The 18117-nt window shown below is 43.7% G+C and overlaps 1 protein-coding gene across 2 annotated transcripts in view; it reads left to right on the forward strand.

Annotated features, from left to right (window-relative positions):
- PHACTR1 (phosphatase and actin regulator 1) overlaps positions 1–18117 on the forward strand; it is a 313153-nt gene that overhangs the window by 270583 nt on the left and 24453 nt on the right. For both annotated transcript variants that reach the window (XM_075142705.1, XM_075142706.1), the window contains one exon: positions 17677–17732. In XM_075142705.1, the coding sequence (XP_074998806.1) occupies positions 17677–17732 (56 nt within the window). The remainder of the gene's footprint in view (positions 1–17676; positions 17733–18117) is intronic.

The following is an 18117-nucleotide window of genomic DNA, read 5'->3' on the forward strand; positions in this document are numbered from 1 at the left end:
GATTGTGGGGAGTTAATCACAACAGCTTGGATGACCTTGTAATTTCTGTAAAGGAAACAAATCAGATGGCAGTACAAGTAGATAAAAGAAGCAGACTGACAGGAATAAATTTCACTTTATAGGCTGATGATTGTAAAATGGAGAAATTGCTTTTTGAGCAAAATGTTTAACCTCTCTCAGAAGTTACAGTTTGCATTTTTTTTCCCCTTCGGTGTATTATGGCCTATTTGGCAACACATGTGCGGGAGATTAACATAGGTAATCCTTGTAAAGGAGTCAAACACAGAAAACCAATTTTTTATCCTGACTCCAATCAGCTTTTAAATATGTATGTGCTCATATATGTGCACTGTGACTATTACTGTGAGCACAAGCAGGACTGCTAGAGAAGTAAGTCTAACTTGTGTGCATGGTCATCTCTCTATGTCCAGAAACGCAGGAGTTCCATATGCAGGTTGTGGTATGTGAGTAAATAGAGGTGACTTTTTGAAGAGTTGGCCCTGTGGTAAATAGGATTTAATGTTTTATATGTTTGTTTTATATAGGATTAAATGTCTTTTGGACAAATGTACCAAGGATGCGAATATACTTACCATTACACCTGAAACAATTACGTAAAGTTGGAATTTTGCATGTTTTCCCTAAGATATAGTGTTAACACGAGGATCACTTAGAGATGAACAGAGACTTTTTTTGGATATGTGCAGAAAAGTTACAACTGGTCTTTTAGAGGCAAGCACGGATGAGAATTATGCTCATATTTCAGGGATTTATAAGAACTGCACAGATCATATGTGGGGATTAAACGAAGTCCTTAGGCTCAGACCTGACCATGTAAAATTACCATTTATGTTAATAACATTAGTGGAATGGAAGTGTTCTCACGTGCAGTAGACCACATCAACGTGTCTCTAAGTACGCAGCCTGTAATATTCATTGCTTGCCTTTCTGATGATAAATAATTTTCAAACCAGCAAACTACGGGGAAAGCACGTTAGCACCAAGGTAAATTCAGTAACCCGGTTCTTCACTGACATCCCTGAATTCAGGAGGCAGCAACACTAATGGTTAATAAGTAATTAATAAAATAAGCATTCAATATATTGCATTTGCTAAATGAGCAACCATCTATAACATCAGGCTGGGCTATCTATCCTACAGAATATCTGAGTTTTCCAGTATGCTGGAAAAGTCTTCACGATTTCCTTTGTTGCAGTAATCAAGACAGAAACGGTCTTCCTGCCTCCCTGCAATCAACTGGCTTTGATTTAAAAGCTAGCCTTGCAAGCAGGAGACCCTGATCTCAAGCAGCAGGGGCTGCAAAGGCACCAGTCCGCTCCTTCACTGGGGAACAGGAACGCTGCCTGGACCAGGGCCCCTTCTCCTGCACATGCACGAGGACCTCAGTTACCTGGTGGGATGGTGGACGGCAGCATTTGAGGGACCTCAGTCACCTGGTGGGGTGGCAGATGGCAGCTCGGTTGCACCCAGGCCCTGTGAGGGAGCGCACAGGGAGATGTAAACTGCAAGTAAATGCTATCCTCAGGAGACCCTCACAGAAGCTGCAGGGAAAGGTCCCTGGCCATCTGCCATGAAGGTCTTTCACGGCCCCATTAGCTGGCCCACCTCCAGCTAAGCCTGCGAGCAGCGTCACCAACGAGCTCCTTTGGCCTGTTTGGCTGCACTGGGAAGTTGGAGCACTGGAACTGCGGTCCCTGGCTTTCCTAGAGCACTCTCTGCCCCCGTGCAAGGACTTCCCTGCCCCAATATCCAGGTTTCAGCCGCAAAAGAAAGAGGGCAGGCAGCCCCTCTGACAGGAATCTGTTTGTTTGGAGTCAGGTTTATGGACACACTGCAGCTGCACATCAGTGTCAAAGTGGGGAGCAACTTCCCTGGCCGGAGTTTGGTGCCGTCTTGAATCTCCCTGTCAGGGCATTCTCCAGCTGATCCCAAAACCCCACTCTGCTCCTTTCAGGAGAAGGAGTGGCTGATGTTCCAGGGCCAGAACATCCCCAGAGACTCCTTCCCTTTTCCCAGTTAACAATGGAGCGTAAATGTCTGGTGTCCTTCACGCTCGGGTTGGGCCAAAACCATTAACCCTTCCCTTGTTTGGGCAGACATATATGCTGAGATGGAGAGACCTGAACAATTGCAGGGATCATAGAGCTATGTGATACTCCACCATCCATTTCATCTTCCCCCTCAGACTAGCAAAGAAAATCTACTACTGTACTGCAGTTAGAAGAACTGCCAACATTTTGCACTGTTTTAATTCCAGCGAGTTAAGGGCTCCATCATGTTTTCTAATGTAACATGACAGATGAAAAAAGGCTCTGCAGCAGTCAAAAGATATGATTTTTGCCTCTGAAGCCCATCATGTGTGACACATTTTTGGGAGATACTTTTATTTCCCTTTGTCTTGACTAATTCTTCTCCTCAGAGTCTTTATTCTGTCTTGTTCCTCCTTGTATTTCAGTAGTGCTAGAAGCCCGCCTCCACGCCACCCCGGTTCAAGATACTGTACAGCACCTGGCCTCAGTCTGAAGGGTTTTGGAGTGATAGGGAAATGCAAGGCATCAGTAGGGGAATACTAGGCATCACGGCTCACTTGTCTCAGCATCCTCCCTGAAAGTTGCGCACACTTGACTGACTCAGATTTGATTCTCCCACCTGCCCATCACCGTACCTTGCGTTTCTCTCAGTTCTGTGCACTTGTCACTAGACATGTCGTGTTTTAACAATTAGGGCATGTGTTAAAATCTTCAAGAGAGAACAATGCTGCCTCACTATTCAGCATAAAAGTATATCTGAAAGGATGAATTTGACCCAGCAGTACTAAAGATATTTAGTGCCATCTTTATTTTCTTTGATGTTTCTTTGATCGATCATGGCAACTGGGAGAAGTGCCCAAAGACTGGAGGAAAGCAAATGTCACTCCTATATTCAAGAAGGAGGACTCAGGGAATTATAGGCTGGTCAGCCTCACCTTTATCACTGGAAGGTGATGGAGCAGCTAATCCTGGAAACCATATCCAGGCACGTAAAGGACAAGAAAGTCATCAGGAGTAGTCAACATGGATTCACAAGGGGAAGTAATGTTTGATCAACATGATGAACTTCTACAATGAAATGACTGGCCTGCTAGACAAGGGGGGAGCAGTAGATAGTGTTTATGTAGACTTCAGTAAGGCTTTCAACATTGTCTCCCATAAGATCCTCACAGTGAAGATGTTGAAATATGAGCTGGATGGGCAGATGGATTGAAAACTGTCTGAATGGCCAGGCCCAGAGGCTGGTGATCAGTGGCACAAAGTCTAGATGGAGGCCAGTAATTAGCAGTATACCCCAGGGGGGCAGTACTGGGTCCGGTCCTCTTTAACATCATTCATTAATGATCTGGATGATGGGCAGAGTGTACACTCAGCAAACTTGCTGATGACCCAAAACTGGGAGGAGTGGTTGATGCACCAGAGGGTCGAGCTGCCATCCAGAGGGACCTTGACAAGCCGGAGAAATGGGCTAACAGGAATCTCATTAAGTTCAACAAAGGCAAGTGCCAAGTCCTGCACCTGGGGAGGAACAACCCCATGCACCAGTATATGCTGGGGGCCGATCAGCTGGAGAGCAGCTTGACAGATCTGGGGGTTCTGATGGACACCAAGTTGGACATGAGCCAGCAACATGCCCTGGCAGGAAAAAAAGAGCTAATGGTATCCTGGGCTGCATTAGAAAAAGTATTGCCAGCAGGTCAAGGGAGGTGATCCTTGCCCTCTGCTTAGCACTGCTGAGGCCACACCTGGAGTGCTGTGTCCAGTTCTGGGCTCCCCAGTACAAGAGAGATACGAGCATATGGGAGAGAGTCCAACGAAGGGCCATGAAGATGATGAAAGGACTGGAACATCTCTCCTATGAGGAAACGCTGAGAGCTGGGACTGTTCAGCCTGCAGAAGAAAAGGCTCGGGGGGGATCTTATCAATGTGTATAAATATCTGAAGGGAGGGTGCAAAAGGGACAGAGCCAGGCTCTGTCGGTGGTGACAGAGCCACTCTGTCAGTGGTGACAGGACCAGAGGCAAGGGGCACAAACTGAAACACAGGAGGTGCTGTCTGAACACCAGGAAACATTTTTTTCACTGTGAGGGTGACCAAGCACTGGCACAGGTTGCCCAGGGAGGTTGTGGAGTCTCCCTCCTTGGAGATATTCAAAGGCCATTTGGACACAGTCCTGGCTCTAGGTGGCCCTGCTTGAGCAGGGCGGGGTTGGACCAGATGACCTCCAGAGATCCCTGGCAACCTCCACCATTCTGTGATAGCACAAGGCATCAAAAGAGCTGACAAAGTCTTTGTGTGTTAGCAACATCTTTGCCTTTTGAAGTGCACAACGTTGTTGGCTGATTTTTTGTATGCCTTTGGCACTCCAGAGTGGCCAAGTTCCGTCTCAGGCTTTCCCAAATCCTGACTCCCTGCACTCCCCCCAGTCTAAGGTTACTGTGAATGTGTCTCATAAAGCTATTCTGATGCAATGCTTGACAAATTTCTCCTGCTTTGGGTTGTTGCACAATGGCTGTGCCGGCACAGACAATTTAGCCAGGTCACAAGCTCTGACGAATGCTTGTCTATGACATGTAGACCATAAAAGTCTCTAGCTCACTTCAGTTCCAAGAGAGTATGTGGTTAGCCCTTGAGACCAAACTCCTTGTGCTCCTCTGCATGGAAAAAATTACCAGGACTCAGTTTCTAAACATCTCATAGGCACGCTGTATTCACATGGAAATCAACTCCAGACGCCCAACTTCCCTCAAGAAGTATTTCGCTCAGCCCTGCACCGCCCCATCCCCTCAGTCCACCTCTGCCACAGCAAAAAAAAAAACCCAGAGTCCCAGTTTCATTTCCAAGAGATTTTCAAATTCCTTGCACCCTTGTATAGCTCTTTTCTCCTTTGCTAGCTATCTGAAGCAGAACCTTAAGATTCGCCTTCAAGATTTTCTGTCCCTGGGTGGATCCAGAGTTAACAAACAGCAATTTATTGTTCTTTCTCAATTCGGGGAGTTGGCAGCTTGCTCCTCTCAGAAACATCCCAGCCAGCCTGCAAGGGTGCTCTCTGGTATCTATACAAACAGCAATGATCTCCAATAGTGCAGAGTACAGCAATGTTCTAATGGCTCTAGTAAGAAATAGGATGGAGGAATGTATTTGATGCACATTTTGGCAAAAACACTGCTCATCGGAGTTTGAAAAGCTGACAGAGTGTAGTAGTTGTGAGACGTTTCCCCCCCCCCCTCTTCCTTAGCAGGTGGTGTTCATTAGCTGGGCTCAGCAGAGCACCACTGCTGTCAAGCAGGAGCAAAGTTGTTATTAGCACTAGATAATCTCCAGTCATAAGAGTGAGCTTAACACCCAATAAACTATAAGGTACAGATGTAAATTCAGTATGCTTGTAAAGCAAAACACAAGTCCACATGTCTGTGTGGCCATGGGGGCCCGTGGGGGCTGGAACAAGGGGCTGAGAGAGTGTATGCTTTTACTTTGGCTCAATGCTGATGCATGAGAAATTGCACGTTTAAAACTAGTAATGAAGTTGAGCAGAACTGGGAAGCAGGCACTGTATCTGTTTGCCCAGGCCATCCTAGCCAGCATGTTTTAGTACCAATCTGCAGCCTCTCATAGCAGTAGGTGCAGTTTCCAGTTTTATGAACACTTTGTGCATCATCAATACATCTTGAGAAGGGATTTTTGTCAGGGTGACTGTGCTGATTCCCTTTGCGACCTCTCTCCAAGCCCCATGCCTTCACTGCAGCTGGATATGCAGAAAACAAGTGGATGCCGCAAAACCAGGGCACTGAAAGCCCACGACAGAGGTATTTCAGTCCTGGCATCTGAGTGTGCCCTGCGGGGAAATCCAGGGCTCTCCTGTGGCATGTCAGCAGCCATGAACAAACATACTTCGCTTGTCTTGCACACAAAATGTTTTAAATATTAACTCTCTTCAGCCTCTCTGCCTGAATGCCAGCTACATAAACTATTCAGACCAGTAAGGAGCTCAGAAAAGAATCACTAATTTAAGGCAGTCTTTCTTTAGAGGACAAACAATTGCAAAGATACAGGTTTTAATGTCACAGGGAAGACATCTACAACACTGTCCCAACGGGGTTTAAGAAGTGAAGTGTCTGAAGTGTAAAGGAGAAATGACTCTTCAGGTCAGCTGGGCCAGCAACAGGTTTCTCTCTCATTTTATATAAAGAAGATGGAAGATGTCATTGGGCATTCCCTCCCCCTCCGTAGTTCAACATCAGCTCTAATTAAGGAAGAAAATAATGAAAAGAATACTGGTCTCCCCCCAGCAGCTAGATTGTGGTAATGAAGCAGGTTTTTAGATTGATAAAGTGTCAGGGGGAGCTGGGGAATGTGCAGGCAAGAGTACAGGCACCTGGTATTAGTCAGAAAACTAGGAGTGGAGAAACTTCAGTAGGGTTGAACTGGGCCCTTGAAACTTTGGGGAGAAAATGTAAAAAGCTGATGTCACACTATGCAGAAGACGAAGAGAAAGGCTGCAGCCTGTTTGGCGTAGCACATAGGGTTTGAATGTCCCTCTGGAAGTGTTTTGTTTCATGGGGGTTTTTTTGTTTATTTTGAAGTTAAGAGTATTTGCCTGGAAATAGGATCTTTGTTACTTTGGAGATTATTGATTCCTGCTGCTAATTCCTTATTTGATGTAATAAGCCTCTTTGTAACATTCCATTTGTTTTGCTGTGGAAAAACTTACAAAGCAACAACAGAAAAAAAAGATTATCACTTTATGGTCCAAATTTAGCCTCCGGGTAATTATGTGCATCTCAGTAACTTCAAGAGAAGAAAATGCAGATGGGACAAGAATTCTCCTGAGTAAAAAATATCTTGTCATGCTTTTAGGCCTCTAGATTTAAACCTAAAGGTGATGATATAACTGTGAGCAAATCATGTCTAATATCTTGTCAAAATAACAACTGTGCAGTTTCCTAAGGCATGGGGTTTTTTAATTTTAACCAGGTGAATAATTTCTTCTTTTTTTTTTAAACTAGACATTCTTGGTATTTTCTGTCTCTGGTACAGCATGTTTTCATTGATGTTCCATGAGATGCTACGATTTTAAAAACAGTATTTCTGTATTTTGCTAATGCATAGAGGCAGACCTAGGCTCTGGCAGTGAAGGTGTTAAATACACACCAGCTGGAAGGGGACAGGTTGTGTTCTTGAATGAGGTAGGAATTTATACAATGGGCAAATCTCTGTGTAGGGTGGTGAAACATGGGATTTTCTAGAAAGGTAAGAAATGAATTCGCAAACAGTGATGCAGATACAAAAGAATCAAGGATGTAAAATGTATGCAAAAACCCGGTCTGATCAGCAGGTATCACAGATCCAGATGTGACCATTAAATGGCTAGGAATGACCCAGACATCTGCACTGCAGCTGGCAATGCAGCTTCTGGGGAGAGCTCTCCTTGTAACCTGCTTCAGTAGATTTGTGCTTGTAATTACCGTAGCAGTTACTGCAAGAAGAGCTGCGTCTACTGGAGTTGGCTGAAAAAGGGATTTTTTGCATTTAGTACTCAAATGGAACAAAATAATTAACAAGTGGGGTAGGGAAAACAGAATAAAAATAGCAAATTGAGGAATTAATTTTTTATTACAAACTGAAAACTAGTATTTCAGGTCAGAATCAAATACTTTGTCCATTGCATTTTTTAATGCTTTTTAATTTTTTTTTTTTTAAGAAAAGTATGTCTAGTGAATTGTTTTCTCAGCTGAGACTACTCGCTAAGTTTGACTTCACCTCGCAGATAGTTTCTGACCTGCTGGAACTCAATTTTTCGGCAATTTTACTGTTTGTCACAATCGTTTCACCCAGCCCTAATTCTTAATCTTCAAGTGAACATTTTAGGCCACAGCCCTTTGCAGTAAGTCACTGCTATTTATCACCTGCCTTACATGCAATCTGGGGGTCTGAAATCCCTCTGGCACAAAATAGTTAATCAATCTTAAAGCTCTCAAATTTGTTCACTTCCAGGAATTTTCCACATCAGTAGCAAGTTAAAGTGTGGGCACCGTGCTACTTCCTATGCATCTTTTCTCCTAGAAACTGAACAGTCGTGGTTTTGAATTGCTAACACTGCCAACTTCTGTTATAAAAGCATTTATTTGGAGCTCCTGTATTGTGGCTGTTCAGAGTCACTGGGTTTTTTAGCTTTTGATTCGTTTCTCAGAAAGTGGATAAGTTGCTTTTTTTTTTGACATTACCAATGTGAAGTGCCTGTTTGGAGATGAATTTGATTTCTGCAGTATTGTTTGTTTGCCTTTCTTCATGCTGGCACTGCTAAAATGGTCTATAACAAACTAATACAGTCAGGGGATATACATAATTCCTCTCTCTCCGTTCTTTGAGTGGTCTGTAGCTGCTGCAGTAACAGAGGAGACTTTTTCAAGTTGGCCATGTAAGCGTTGAGCTTGCGGTCAGCAAGCTAGTGAAGCTCCCCGCCCAAGTTTCCTTCATTAAAACCAACAGCTTTCTGCATTTTGGACTGAGATTTGCCATGACCGTCACAGATTATTTGGACTGCCAACCAAAATGGGTTTGTTTGTTTACGTGTTCTTAATGTCCCTGGCTTGATATTTTAGGATTACAGTTGTGTTAGTGTGTATGTGAATAAGAACATAGGGTGCTGTTGCTTTTTTAATTAGACAAATTGCATACTGACAGTGCTAGAAGTGTAAGATACCTGCTAATGCACAGGCTATGTACATACAGTCACTCTGGTCCATATATAATCACCATGTCCACAGAGGCCCATCAGGAGGTCTGATCTTTACGCTAGCTAAATATAGAGAAGATAGTTCCTCCGTTATGTGCTTCAGCCCTTAACCCTTCCTCGGAGCCAGCAGCTGCTTCTCAGCATAGGCAAAATTTAAGTTCGTGGCAGCAGATTTCTCTGAAGAGGATCCTTAGAGGAGAGGGGCCCTGGGAAAGATCAGTGGGGTTTTAGAGAGTTGTAGGAGGTTTGGGGAGTGGAGCTGTGCTCCTGTTGCCATCCCTCAGCCTCCCTCCGTGGTTTCTTCCTGGCCTCACAGACCTTCCCGCCTAAAGTGTCGCTTCCTCTCTCCATCCCGAGGCCACCACACATGCACAGGAATGACTGCTTTATTCCTATATCAAATGATGCTCATCCATGCGAGCTTCCCTGAGCACCAGGAACTGGGGCAGGGGGACATGCCAAGAGGGGAGGAGGCTCCGCTCTTCTGGCTTTGGCTTGGAGATGGCTCTGCTTTTGAGTGTAACTTTTATGGTAAGAAGCAGCCATGTGCTAGAGACTAGAGGGATACCCCAAATTTGTTTAATCCAAGTTGCTAAAAGCACCGAGGAGTGGCGTCACAACTCCAGTCACAACTGGCTTGGTTGGGTGACAGAGAGCTGAAGGGGTCTAGGCCCCTGCCTCAGTCTGTTGTTTGGCAGAACGGTCCATAGGACAGTCCAGGAAGCCCTTCAGCAGCAGGAGACTGGGGACACCTTTGCAAATATATTAACGGTGATCTGGTCTCCTACAGATCTTCCAAATACAAGGTTTCACCCCAAAACTGAGTAAGTGCAGAAGATGGCAGGAGAAGCCTCCAAAGACTAGTGTTCGGAGGAGAAGAATACTGAATTTAACCAGAAAAAAAGTAACTTACTATGAGGAGTAAGGTAAATAATGTTTCTAAGGTTTAGCATCTAGATCTTTCCTTCAAAAATGCATCTTTAAAGACTCATTGCTGTAAGTATGTTTGTTCACAGACTCAAAACCACATTACTATAGAGAGAAGAGATTTTAAAACAAACCAGACTCAATAATGCCTATAGATAGCAAGCATATCTGTCCAGCTCAGATTGATTTTCATGGTGCCATTTTATTCAAGTCATTCATGGATTGACCTTGGACTGTGAATTATGATCTCTTTAGCTTTGTAAAATCAGCTTTTGGTTCAATATTATTACCTTTGGAGAAGCAACTGACTTCTCACAATGCTGTGCAGACAACAGAAGGACAATCGCTAACATTTTAGAACATTTTTTTCTTTATTACAATGGGTCCTAACATCCATCTGTTTTTTCTGGCATGCTTTGCATTTAGTACATTTTTCCCTCTGGATTTCTAGTACTCAAAAATATCCCATTTTTATTGTTCCAAAAATATATTCTTGAATTAGATACATAGTAAATTCCCTCCTCTAAAAAAGATGGTTCTTTGTTTCCTACTGCAGTAGTTGGATATTTTGTTCTTGGGATTAGGGATAAGAGATCTGAGAATTCATGCTGCAAAGCTCATGTGGTATAACTATCTTAATTCCAACATGCCCTTTTTTTTAAATCATTTAAACTTGCGTGATCGTATTTTATGTGAACAGCCAGCATTTGGCTAAAAGGTTTGATGTTAATGAAACGGTACAGTAATGAAACAGAGGAGGCTTTGAGGTGTGAGACATGAGCTTGTGTGATCTTGCAATGTTCCACGTATCAGTAGGCGTTTTGCAGTTAGTATTATTGAAAAGGGGGCCGAAATCTGAATTTGTGTGTTTAGCACTACTTGGCTTTATCTTTAGAAAAGAATAAGAAATTAAGTAATTCCTTGGGAGAATGCAGATGTCTGCATTGTGATACTATGGTCTAATGAAAGATTGATGACCTTGGTATGTCATTATTCACACTGTTTCTACTCAGAGTCGTAGGACTATCTAGTCATTCCTTTATTTCTTTTAACAAAATGCAGAGTTCACGGCCCAAGATGATTCTGCTTTATTTGGGTATTTTAAAGAAATATGTTCTGTATATGATAGGCAAGATTTTAACTTTATGCAGACATAATGAATTGTCGAAATCTAGATTTTTAATATGATTCTCTTTCCCCAGGAGACCTAATCTGGGCAGCCTGTTCTTTCTTGGGGAGCTTGTAACTTTCCCAAGAGTAAATCAAAATCATCATAAATCAATCCCTCAGTCAGCTGAAACAGAAAAGACTGCATTATTTGAGCTGTGAGTCAAGAATGGATTCACATGGGCTAAAGAATAAGAAAACAAATTGGTCAGGTTTAGAGTTTTAAACAAAGGGCTGGCTTGGTTATATTTTTCACTATCCACAGATGCTTGAGCAAGCAGAAAATTTGCTGATTAGTTTTCCTAAAAATCCTCACTGCAATCTAGACTAGGTGGAGCTTTAAAATTTATATTGAAGCTGTTTCTCAACACAAAACCAAGTCTGGGATAAGCATAATTCTGGGGGGTAGCAAAAGACTGCTTAGAGCCTGAATTAAACTCTGAATAATTTTAGTTGAAAATCTGATTTTCTTGCAGAGCCCAGCTGGAAACATGACTGCAGATGTGTTACGGGAACTGTTATTTGGTTGGTTCACGTGCCAGACTGCTCTGTATTTCTTGCGGTGCACTAGGAAGAACTGCTGAGCAAAAGCATTGCCTCTCTCCTCCAGGACATGGGACTGTTGTAGCAGTCCAGTCCAGGGAACAAACTGGGATGCTGAGGCAGCAGAAGTACCTTGCCAGTAAGGCACCATCAGAAAGTACTTAGATCTTCAACTGATACTTACCAGTTTTTAAATTTTCACCAAAAGCAAGCACTTCCTACCAAAACTGTCTAACTAGTTCTCATCTAAACTCTGTCTCAGTGGGGCGTCACCCATTTTCCCAGGGACAAACGGGGGTCTCTGCCCGCTTTGGTCTGCTCTAGTCATTGCCACAGGCTTCTTTATAGCTGCAGAAGCACCACCATCTCTCAGGGGCTGAATGTTTAATCAACAGGGAAGTGGAGAGCAGTCATTACAAGGTAACTGAATCGTGGCAAACACACCTTATGGTTTTATTGCCTTAATTTCTCAGGAAAAGGAGTCATAAGGCGTATTATCATGACTGATACCAGGAGACTTGTCACACGGGAAAGAGAGCTTAAAGGAAGAGATAATGTATCCTACAAATTAGCCAACATCTTAATGGAGTCTAGTACAGGAATTTTAATGGTCTAAAACTCTTACATTTACTTCTTTGGGTAGGGATTTTCTATTCAATACGCCTTCGGTTTATTCACTCATTGATAAAACTGTATTTAATCCCATTTTATAAATCCTGTTAGGAGAAGGATAATTCTCTGTAAACTCTAAAGTCTGGCTGGCAATATCTGGGCTGATACTTCAGAGAAAGTGAACCTCCAGGCTTACAAATATTTTTTGCTCATTGTGCGGTGACGTAAGGAAAGGAGGTAGTTCATTCCTGCCCTCTGCTAACAGTTAACTGGCAGAAGCAAATATAAGATTTTCTTCTCTATTTTTCTCTTCCAATTTTCGTACTTGGCACAGGAGTGCGAAGAGCCCCTGGTAGCCTATACTTCATCAATATTGCTTTGCTATCAGCATTATTATTGGGAAAGGCAAGCTAAATTAAGCAACAGTAAGACTCTTTACTCCCATTGAATTTTCCTCATGTCGAATTATATAGCTGATGTAAATCAGCACAGTTTTACTGGCTTCAGTCATGCTCATTTATGCCAAGTAAAGAGCAATGTGACAAGTAGTTCTTTGTAGCAGCTGGCTTCTCACGTGCCCAGCTCAGATTTACTCCTCTCCTAGAGCAATATCTGGGGTGGTATGAACCCAGTTGCAACCGAGTAAAAAGATTTGCATCTACAGAATAAATTCAGGAGTTGCTCCAGAGGTTATGTCCCACTGTGCTCAGAAGTTTTTTTACATCAGGGTGACCTATGTCATCAGGAAGAGCTGCGTGAGTGTGGCTGGGCTCTGAGATGTTTTGGTGATGTTCTGGACACCTTACCATACTGCTGCGTGCCCTGTTGTGACCACCTGTGACCTGTTTGCCCATCAGTCCTGCTCTTGGGTCACGCACACAAGATGTCATCATTCAAGCACTGGAGAGCTGCTGGGTTCTGCCTCTTGTATCTGCAAATGCTCGGAGTTAACAAGCCTGGCAAGTATATGGGGCATCATTTTCCAGCAAGCCCTGTACTGTATCCAGCCATTATACTTACAGATGACCCAATACTAAGCTCTTAGATTTTCTTGCCCTCTAGGCAGAGGCAAAGATGAATTTCTGATACGCAGAAAACACACATCCAGCACTGTCCTGTTCACACAACAACGAGCTGGATGGCATTGACCAGCTCTTTCTCAGAGCTTATCCACAACAAAACAAGAAACTAAGGAGAGAAAGTCCATGACTCCTAGTAGGGGACAGCCGAGGCAGCCAGGAGCGCCTTGTTTCAAAGGTGCTACCAGACACAAGGGCTGCAAGAATCTGACCCTCAGCCCCACAACTAGTTGGCTGCTGCTCTGAAAGCCCTCTGGGTATGGCCACACTGCAGAGCAGGGTTAAGCATCACTGTGTGGGCTCTTAATTTGTGTTTTGAATTGCCTGGGAGGTGTACAGCCAGTTTTTCCTTTTATTGCTCCTGCAGGACACTGCCACATTGAGCAGAAACTTCCCATTCTGAGTTCTCAGTTTGCTGGGCAGGCTCCAAACAGAAGCATCCCTCAGTGAAAATGCTGCCTTTCTTTCCTCTGGCTTCCTGAAGAGATTACACCCCCACCAGCCAATGCTTTGAGTCTACAGCAATTGATTTTGCACAATTATCCCTCCTGCCCCAAAACTCCTACTCATCCACCATGTCCAGTCCAGCCCAGAGCAAATTCCAAAAAAAAAAACAAAAACAAACCAAAAAAACCCGCACCACACAATGTCCTTATGGAGAGCTGCTCAGCTCTTGTTGTATAGTTCTAGCACAAGGAGTATGGTGCTTTTTGATCATGCAGGGAATTAATTCAGAAAATTGGATTGCTGTCAGGTTTATCTATCTTTGTAAATCTGAGCAAACTGTTTTATTTTTCACTGACAATCTCATTTGGATACTATTTTTTCAGTGAAATCCTAACAAAGCTTTCTTCACGTCACCATAAATTTTAGGAAGGTTTTCTTTGTAGTAAAATCTTTGTCAGTGTATTTGCAAAACCGCTATTAACAATATTGCAAGAACATATGAAGTATAAAACAGGCAACACACTGCAAAGCACAAATTACAAAAAAACAAACTTTCCTATATCTCCTTAAATGCCTGAAGCTTATGGCAAAACTGCATGGATGGAACAGTGAAGGTCAAGCATGTTCACACAAGAGATTTTAGATATAGAAAGTACTGTTAAAGCTTGTTACTTGTTAAGGCCTGTCTTGCCTATTCCTTGGTTAGACACCTGTGCTCTTACAGCTCCATGAAGCAGCCAGAGTTACCTTTCTGATCAACAGCAGCACCGCACATCCCACTCGATTCTTACCGTTTTCACAAGCAGATATGTTCTTTGCTGATGCACCAGGCTCCTTCCTCACCTCCGTTTTCTCCTGTTTATTCTGATTATGCTACTAATGAGACACTTGTTTCCTGACCTCTGGCCTCTTGACAGCCTCATGCAGCCCCTGTGATGTTAAATGAAATAAGGCACAGCAGCAATCCAGCAGTCAAACCACTGAAATCAATCTCTGCGATCTAGGTGGGCTTCATTAATATTTTTCTATTCTGGGCAGCACAAGAGAAAAGGTAGAAGAGAGGAGGTGTCACGCCTGGTGTTTGCCAAGATCAGAGTGGCACACTGGAGATGGTATACTGAAATTTGGTGTGAAAAAACCTGTATCTTTGCAGCTATGATAACAAAGCAGTAGCTGCTTACGTTTCTTGATTTACCGGATCAGTAACGAGTATCAAGATTTTTAAAAATGGTAACATTAACATCTGGCTCAACATCTGGCAAACCTAGAAGCTAAGAGGCAAGAAGAAAGAACTAAGATGAAGCTGTTCTGAGTTGCTGGTGGAGTTGTTTGTAAAGCCCAAAGACAGTTTGGGGGCAGAAGTCACTGTAGCAGCAAGAGAAGAAATGAAATGAAAAGAGCAAGAGACCAAGAAAAGAGATAATTGTGAGAGCTTAGAAGGGAAGGGCTGGGGAAGGGGCTGGGTTTGTTTGAGGAGCTCATCAAGGAGGGACTCACAATGAGGGAGCAGGAGCAGGCTCAGTCAGTCCAAAAGGGTGATGGAAATGGGCATGTAAGAGCAGTTCATGGAGGTGAAAGCAGACACTGGTACTGTGGGGCGAGGAACCTCCACAGCTTCTGTTCATCACCTTCTTCATCCTCCAGCTGTGCCTCACTGTTGCACTGTAAGGACTAGTCATGATTTTGTTCCACTACAAGGGTACCTTATCTTTTCCTACACCTAAGTCTTGCTATTAAAAATTCTTGGGTTTGTAAGAGTCCAGAAGCGATCGACAACCCATGAATGCAGATAGCTTTGGATCTCCAGACTGAATCTATCAAAAGTGTCATGGCTTTTTCTGAAGCACTTGAAAATGGTGGTCATCATTTAGGCAGGAGCACTCTGCAGCCTGAAAAGGGTGGATAATGGGATCTATAAAATAATTTGACTCTCGATGGGGAACACAGATATTCTTGGCTGGCTTTCACTAGGGGCCCTGCCAGGCAGTGTGGGGAAAAATCCCACAGTCTGTAGGTCTCTGAGCAGCACAGGAGTAGAGGGTGCATATAATACCAAGTGCATACTCGGAGGAGATCTCTGTCCTCTTGTGTGTGGAAGCAATGACACAGTGAGGGGAGAGTTTTGTTTAAATGCATCTACTTCATAGCAGGTACCCCAGTAAACAGATGGAAAACTTGGTCCTTTTTGTAAATCACCTATGTAGACAGATAAAACTTCTGCCTTTTGTTAGAAACACTCCAGTGTGAGCTGGTCTTGACAGAACTGTTAGCTGAATCCTTCAATCCTTGTTTTCTTGGAAAGGGGAGGACATTTTTGGGAGCATTCTCTTCAGACTAATTTCTCCTTCTACTTGTTGTGTGATGTTTGTTTCTATAGAAGCAGCCGCACACTGGATGGCCAGAGTCCGTCCTTAACATCCCTCTGATGCATCCTCTTAAAAAGCATCACGGTGCGGTGGATTAAAAACATTGTATAACTCAATTCCTGAAGACACACATGGTGGGGCTAAGAGTGGTGACTTTTTCTCTTTGATTCCCATGCGCTGCTAGAAATAAAGTAGTTTTAATTGCTTCATAGTCCTAAGGTGAAGTCTCCCATTAGCAACAGCTACTGTATCTTAAAGATGGTAATAGCAAGCACTTGAATAGCACTTTCTGTCTTCAAAGTACTTTGCAGACATTCTTTACTTCTAAATTAAGGATGAGTTTCTGTCCCTTTCAACACTTTTCCAACGAGATAAATGTTCAATCTGCCGTGGGAAAGAGACAAAGCTAATGACTGCAAATTCTCCACTGGAATAGGGCCATGTTCTGCTGTTTTGTTTTAGTGGTGTAAAGTGGCCCCAAAGGACATATGGCTGGTGTCACCTCTGCTGGTGGAAATCTTCAGTCTGTATGAAGTCAGATGCCTGTAGCGCTTCTGCTTTCATACAGATAGTGTAGGGGGTGGCACCCCATGTGCTTCAGCCCTGTGCACCATGCACGATGTGAGGGGCAGGGGTATTGAACTGGCGCACAGGTGAGCTCCTGGCTCTGGAGAAGGATGGGGATGCGTGTGCATCTCTGGGCAGTGGCTCAGCCCCCGTGCATGAGGAGCCGTTGTCAGGTATCCCTCATCCAGCCTTGCAGAGACAGCCCTGTGTCAGTGAGCTTCTGTGCCCCGCGTGCTTCGGGGGAAGCATTCATCGCAGAAGATGAAGCCATGCCGCCAGCGTTCATATCACTCTTCCTATCAGTACCCGGTACCTCACAGGGGAACTGATGAGCCAACTGGCAGAGACTGGGACCCCAAGTTGGGAACGTCTCTGAATGACCATGTCTGAAGGAAGAGGAGGCTCTGTCCTGTCACTGGCATCGTTGACAAAACTCCCATTGACTCGGAGGAGAGTATGAAGAGGCCCAATAGTGTTGACTTCTGATGTCATCTCCCTGGTTTACTTTGTTTTCCAAAGACCCCTTTGTGCTTCTCTCTCTTGCTTTGTATTCTAAATATTCAGAGCATTTCTGTGCTTAGGGTCCCCATTTGTAATTAGATTGCGTTTGTTGTGACCCTATCACGTACAGGTTGACTAGCAAGTCACGCTGATCCTTCAATATAAGATTTAATAAAAGCCACGAGAGGAGGAGGAGGGATGCTATTGTTCTGCCCTCGGCGCTGCCAAACCATCCCTTTTTTTTTTCTGTGGACTGTCTGTGTGTTCAAACACTGTTTGAACAAACGGGGTGCAGTCAGGAGGCTGGCGAGAGGGCAGTGAGAGGGTTAGCTGGATCTTAGCTCGAAATACTTGCACGAGTCAGGAAGCAGGCATGGGAGGAAGGAAATTAAGTGGAGACATCTGTGTAGCTTAGCTTTCAGCAGCTCTGCCTGGGGTAGGGGTGGGAGAGTCATGCCCAAGATGACATAACGTATTTTGTCTTTCGTGAGTTGAAAACAGAGGAAACTGCGAAAGCGAAGCATGGTCTGTGTCACGCATGGTCCGGGCATACCAAGTACATAATGGAGCAGTGTCAGTGCTTTCTGCTCTGCCTTTCACACCCCAAAATAACTCTTTAAGACAGAGAACTGAGGAGAATGTGATATGGTCCAAAAACTGATCTTGGACTTTTTTCGCAGACGACTGAGCCAGAGGCCGACTGCTGAAGAATTGGAGCAGAGGAACATACTGAAACGTAAGTCCTGATACTGCTGACATTTAACCTGAAGCCAGCTGGTTTGGATTGGTTTAGCTGTATGTTGGGTGTTTTTAATAAAATGTCAACTATTCTGTATGTGCATAGTTAATAATAAAGTGCATCATAAATGCAAATAAGTGCACAAGTCTGTAGCAACATCTAGAGCTGCAGAAACAATTCTTTAAAATCAGAGTCAGTAAATTCACAAGAATGAACAATCTATGGGGAAAAAACCCAGACGTTGAATCTCTTTTGCAAGTCCTGTTCCAAACAGAGGATTGGTTATTCTGAAAAGCCTTTTGCAGCTTCACATAGATGAGCATCCCATTATAAGTTATAAAGACATTAGGGCATGGCTTGATTAGTTTTCCTAAAAAAATTC

The sequence above is a fragment of the Calonectris borealis genome, chromosome 2, assembly GCF_964195595.1.
Source record: "Calonectris borealis chromosome 2, bCalBor7.hap1.2, whole genome shotgun sequence".
Taxonomy (NCBI): Eukaryota; Metazoa; Chordata; class Aves; order Procellariiformes; family Procellariidae; genus Calonectris; species Calonectris borealis.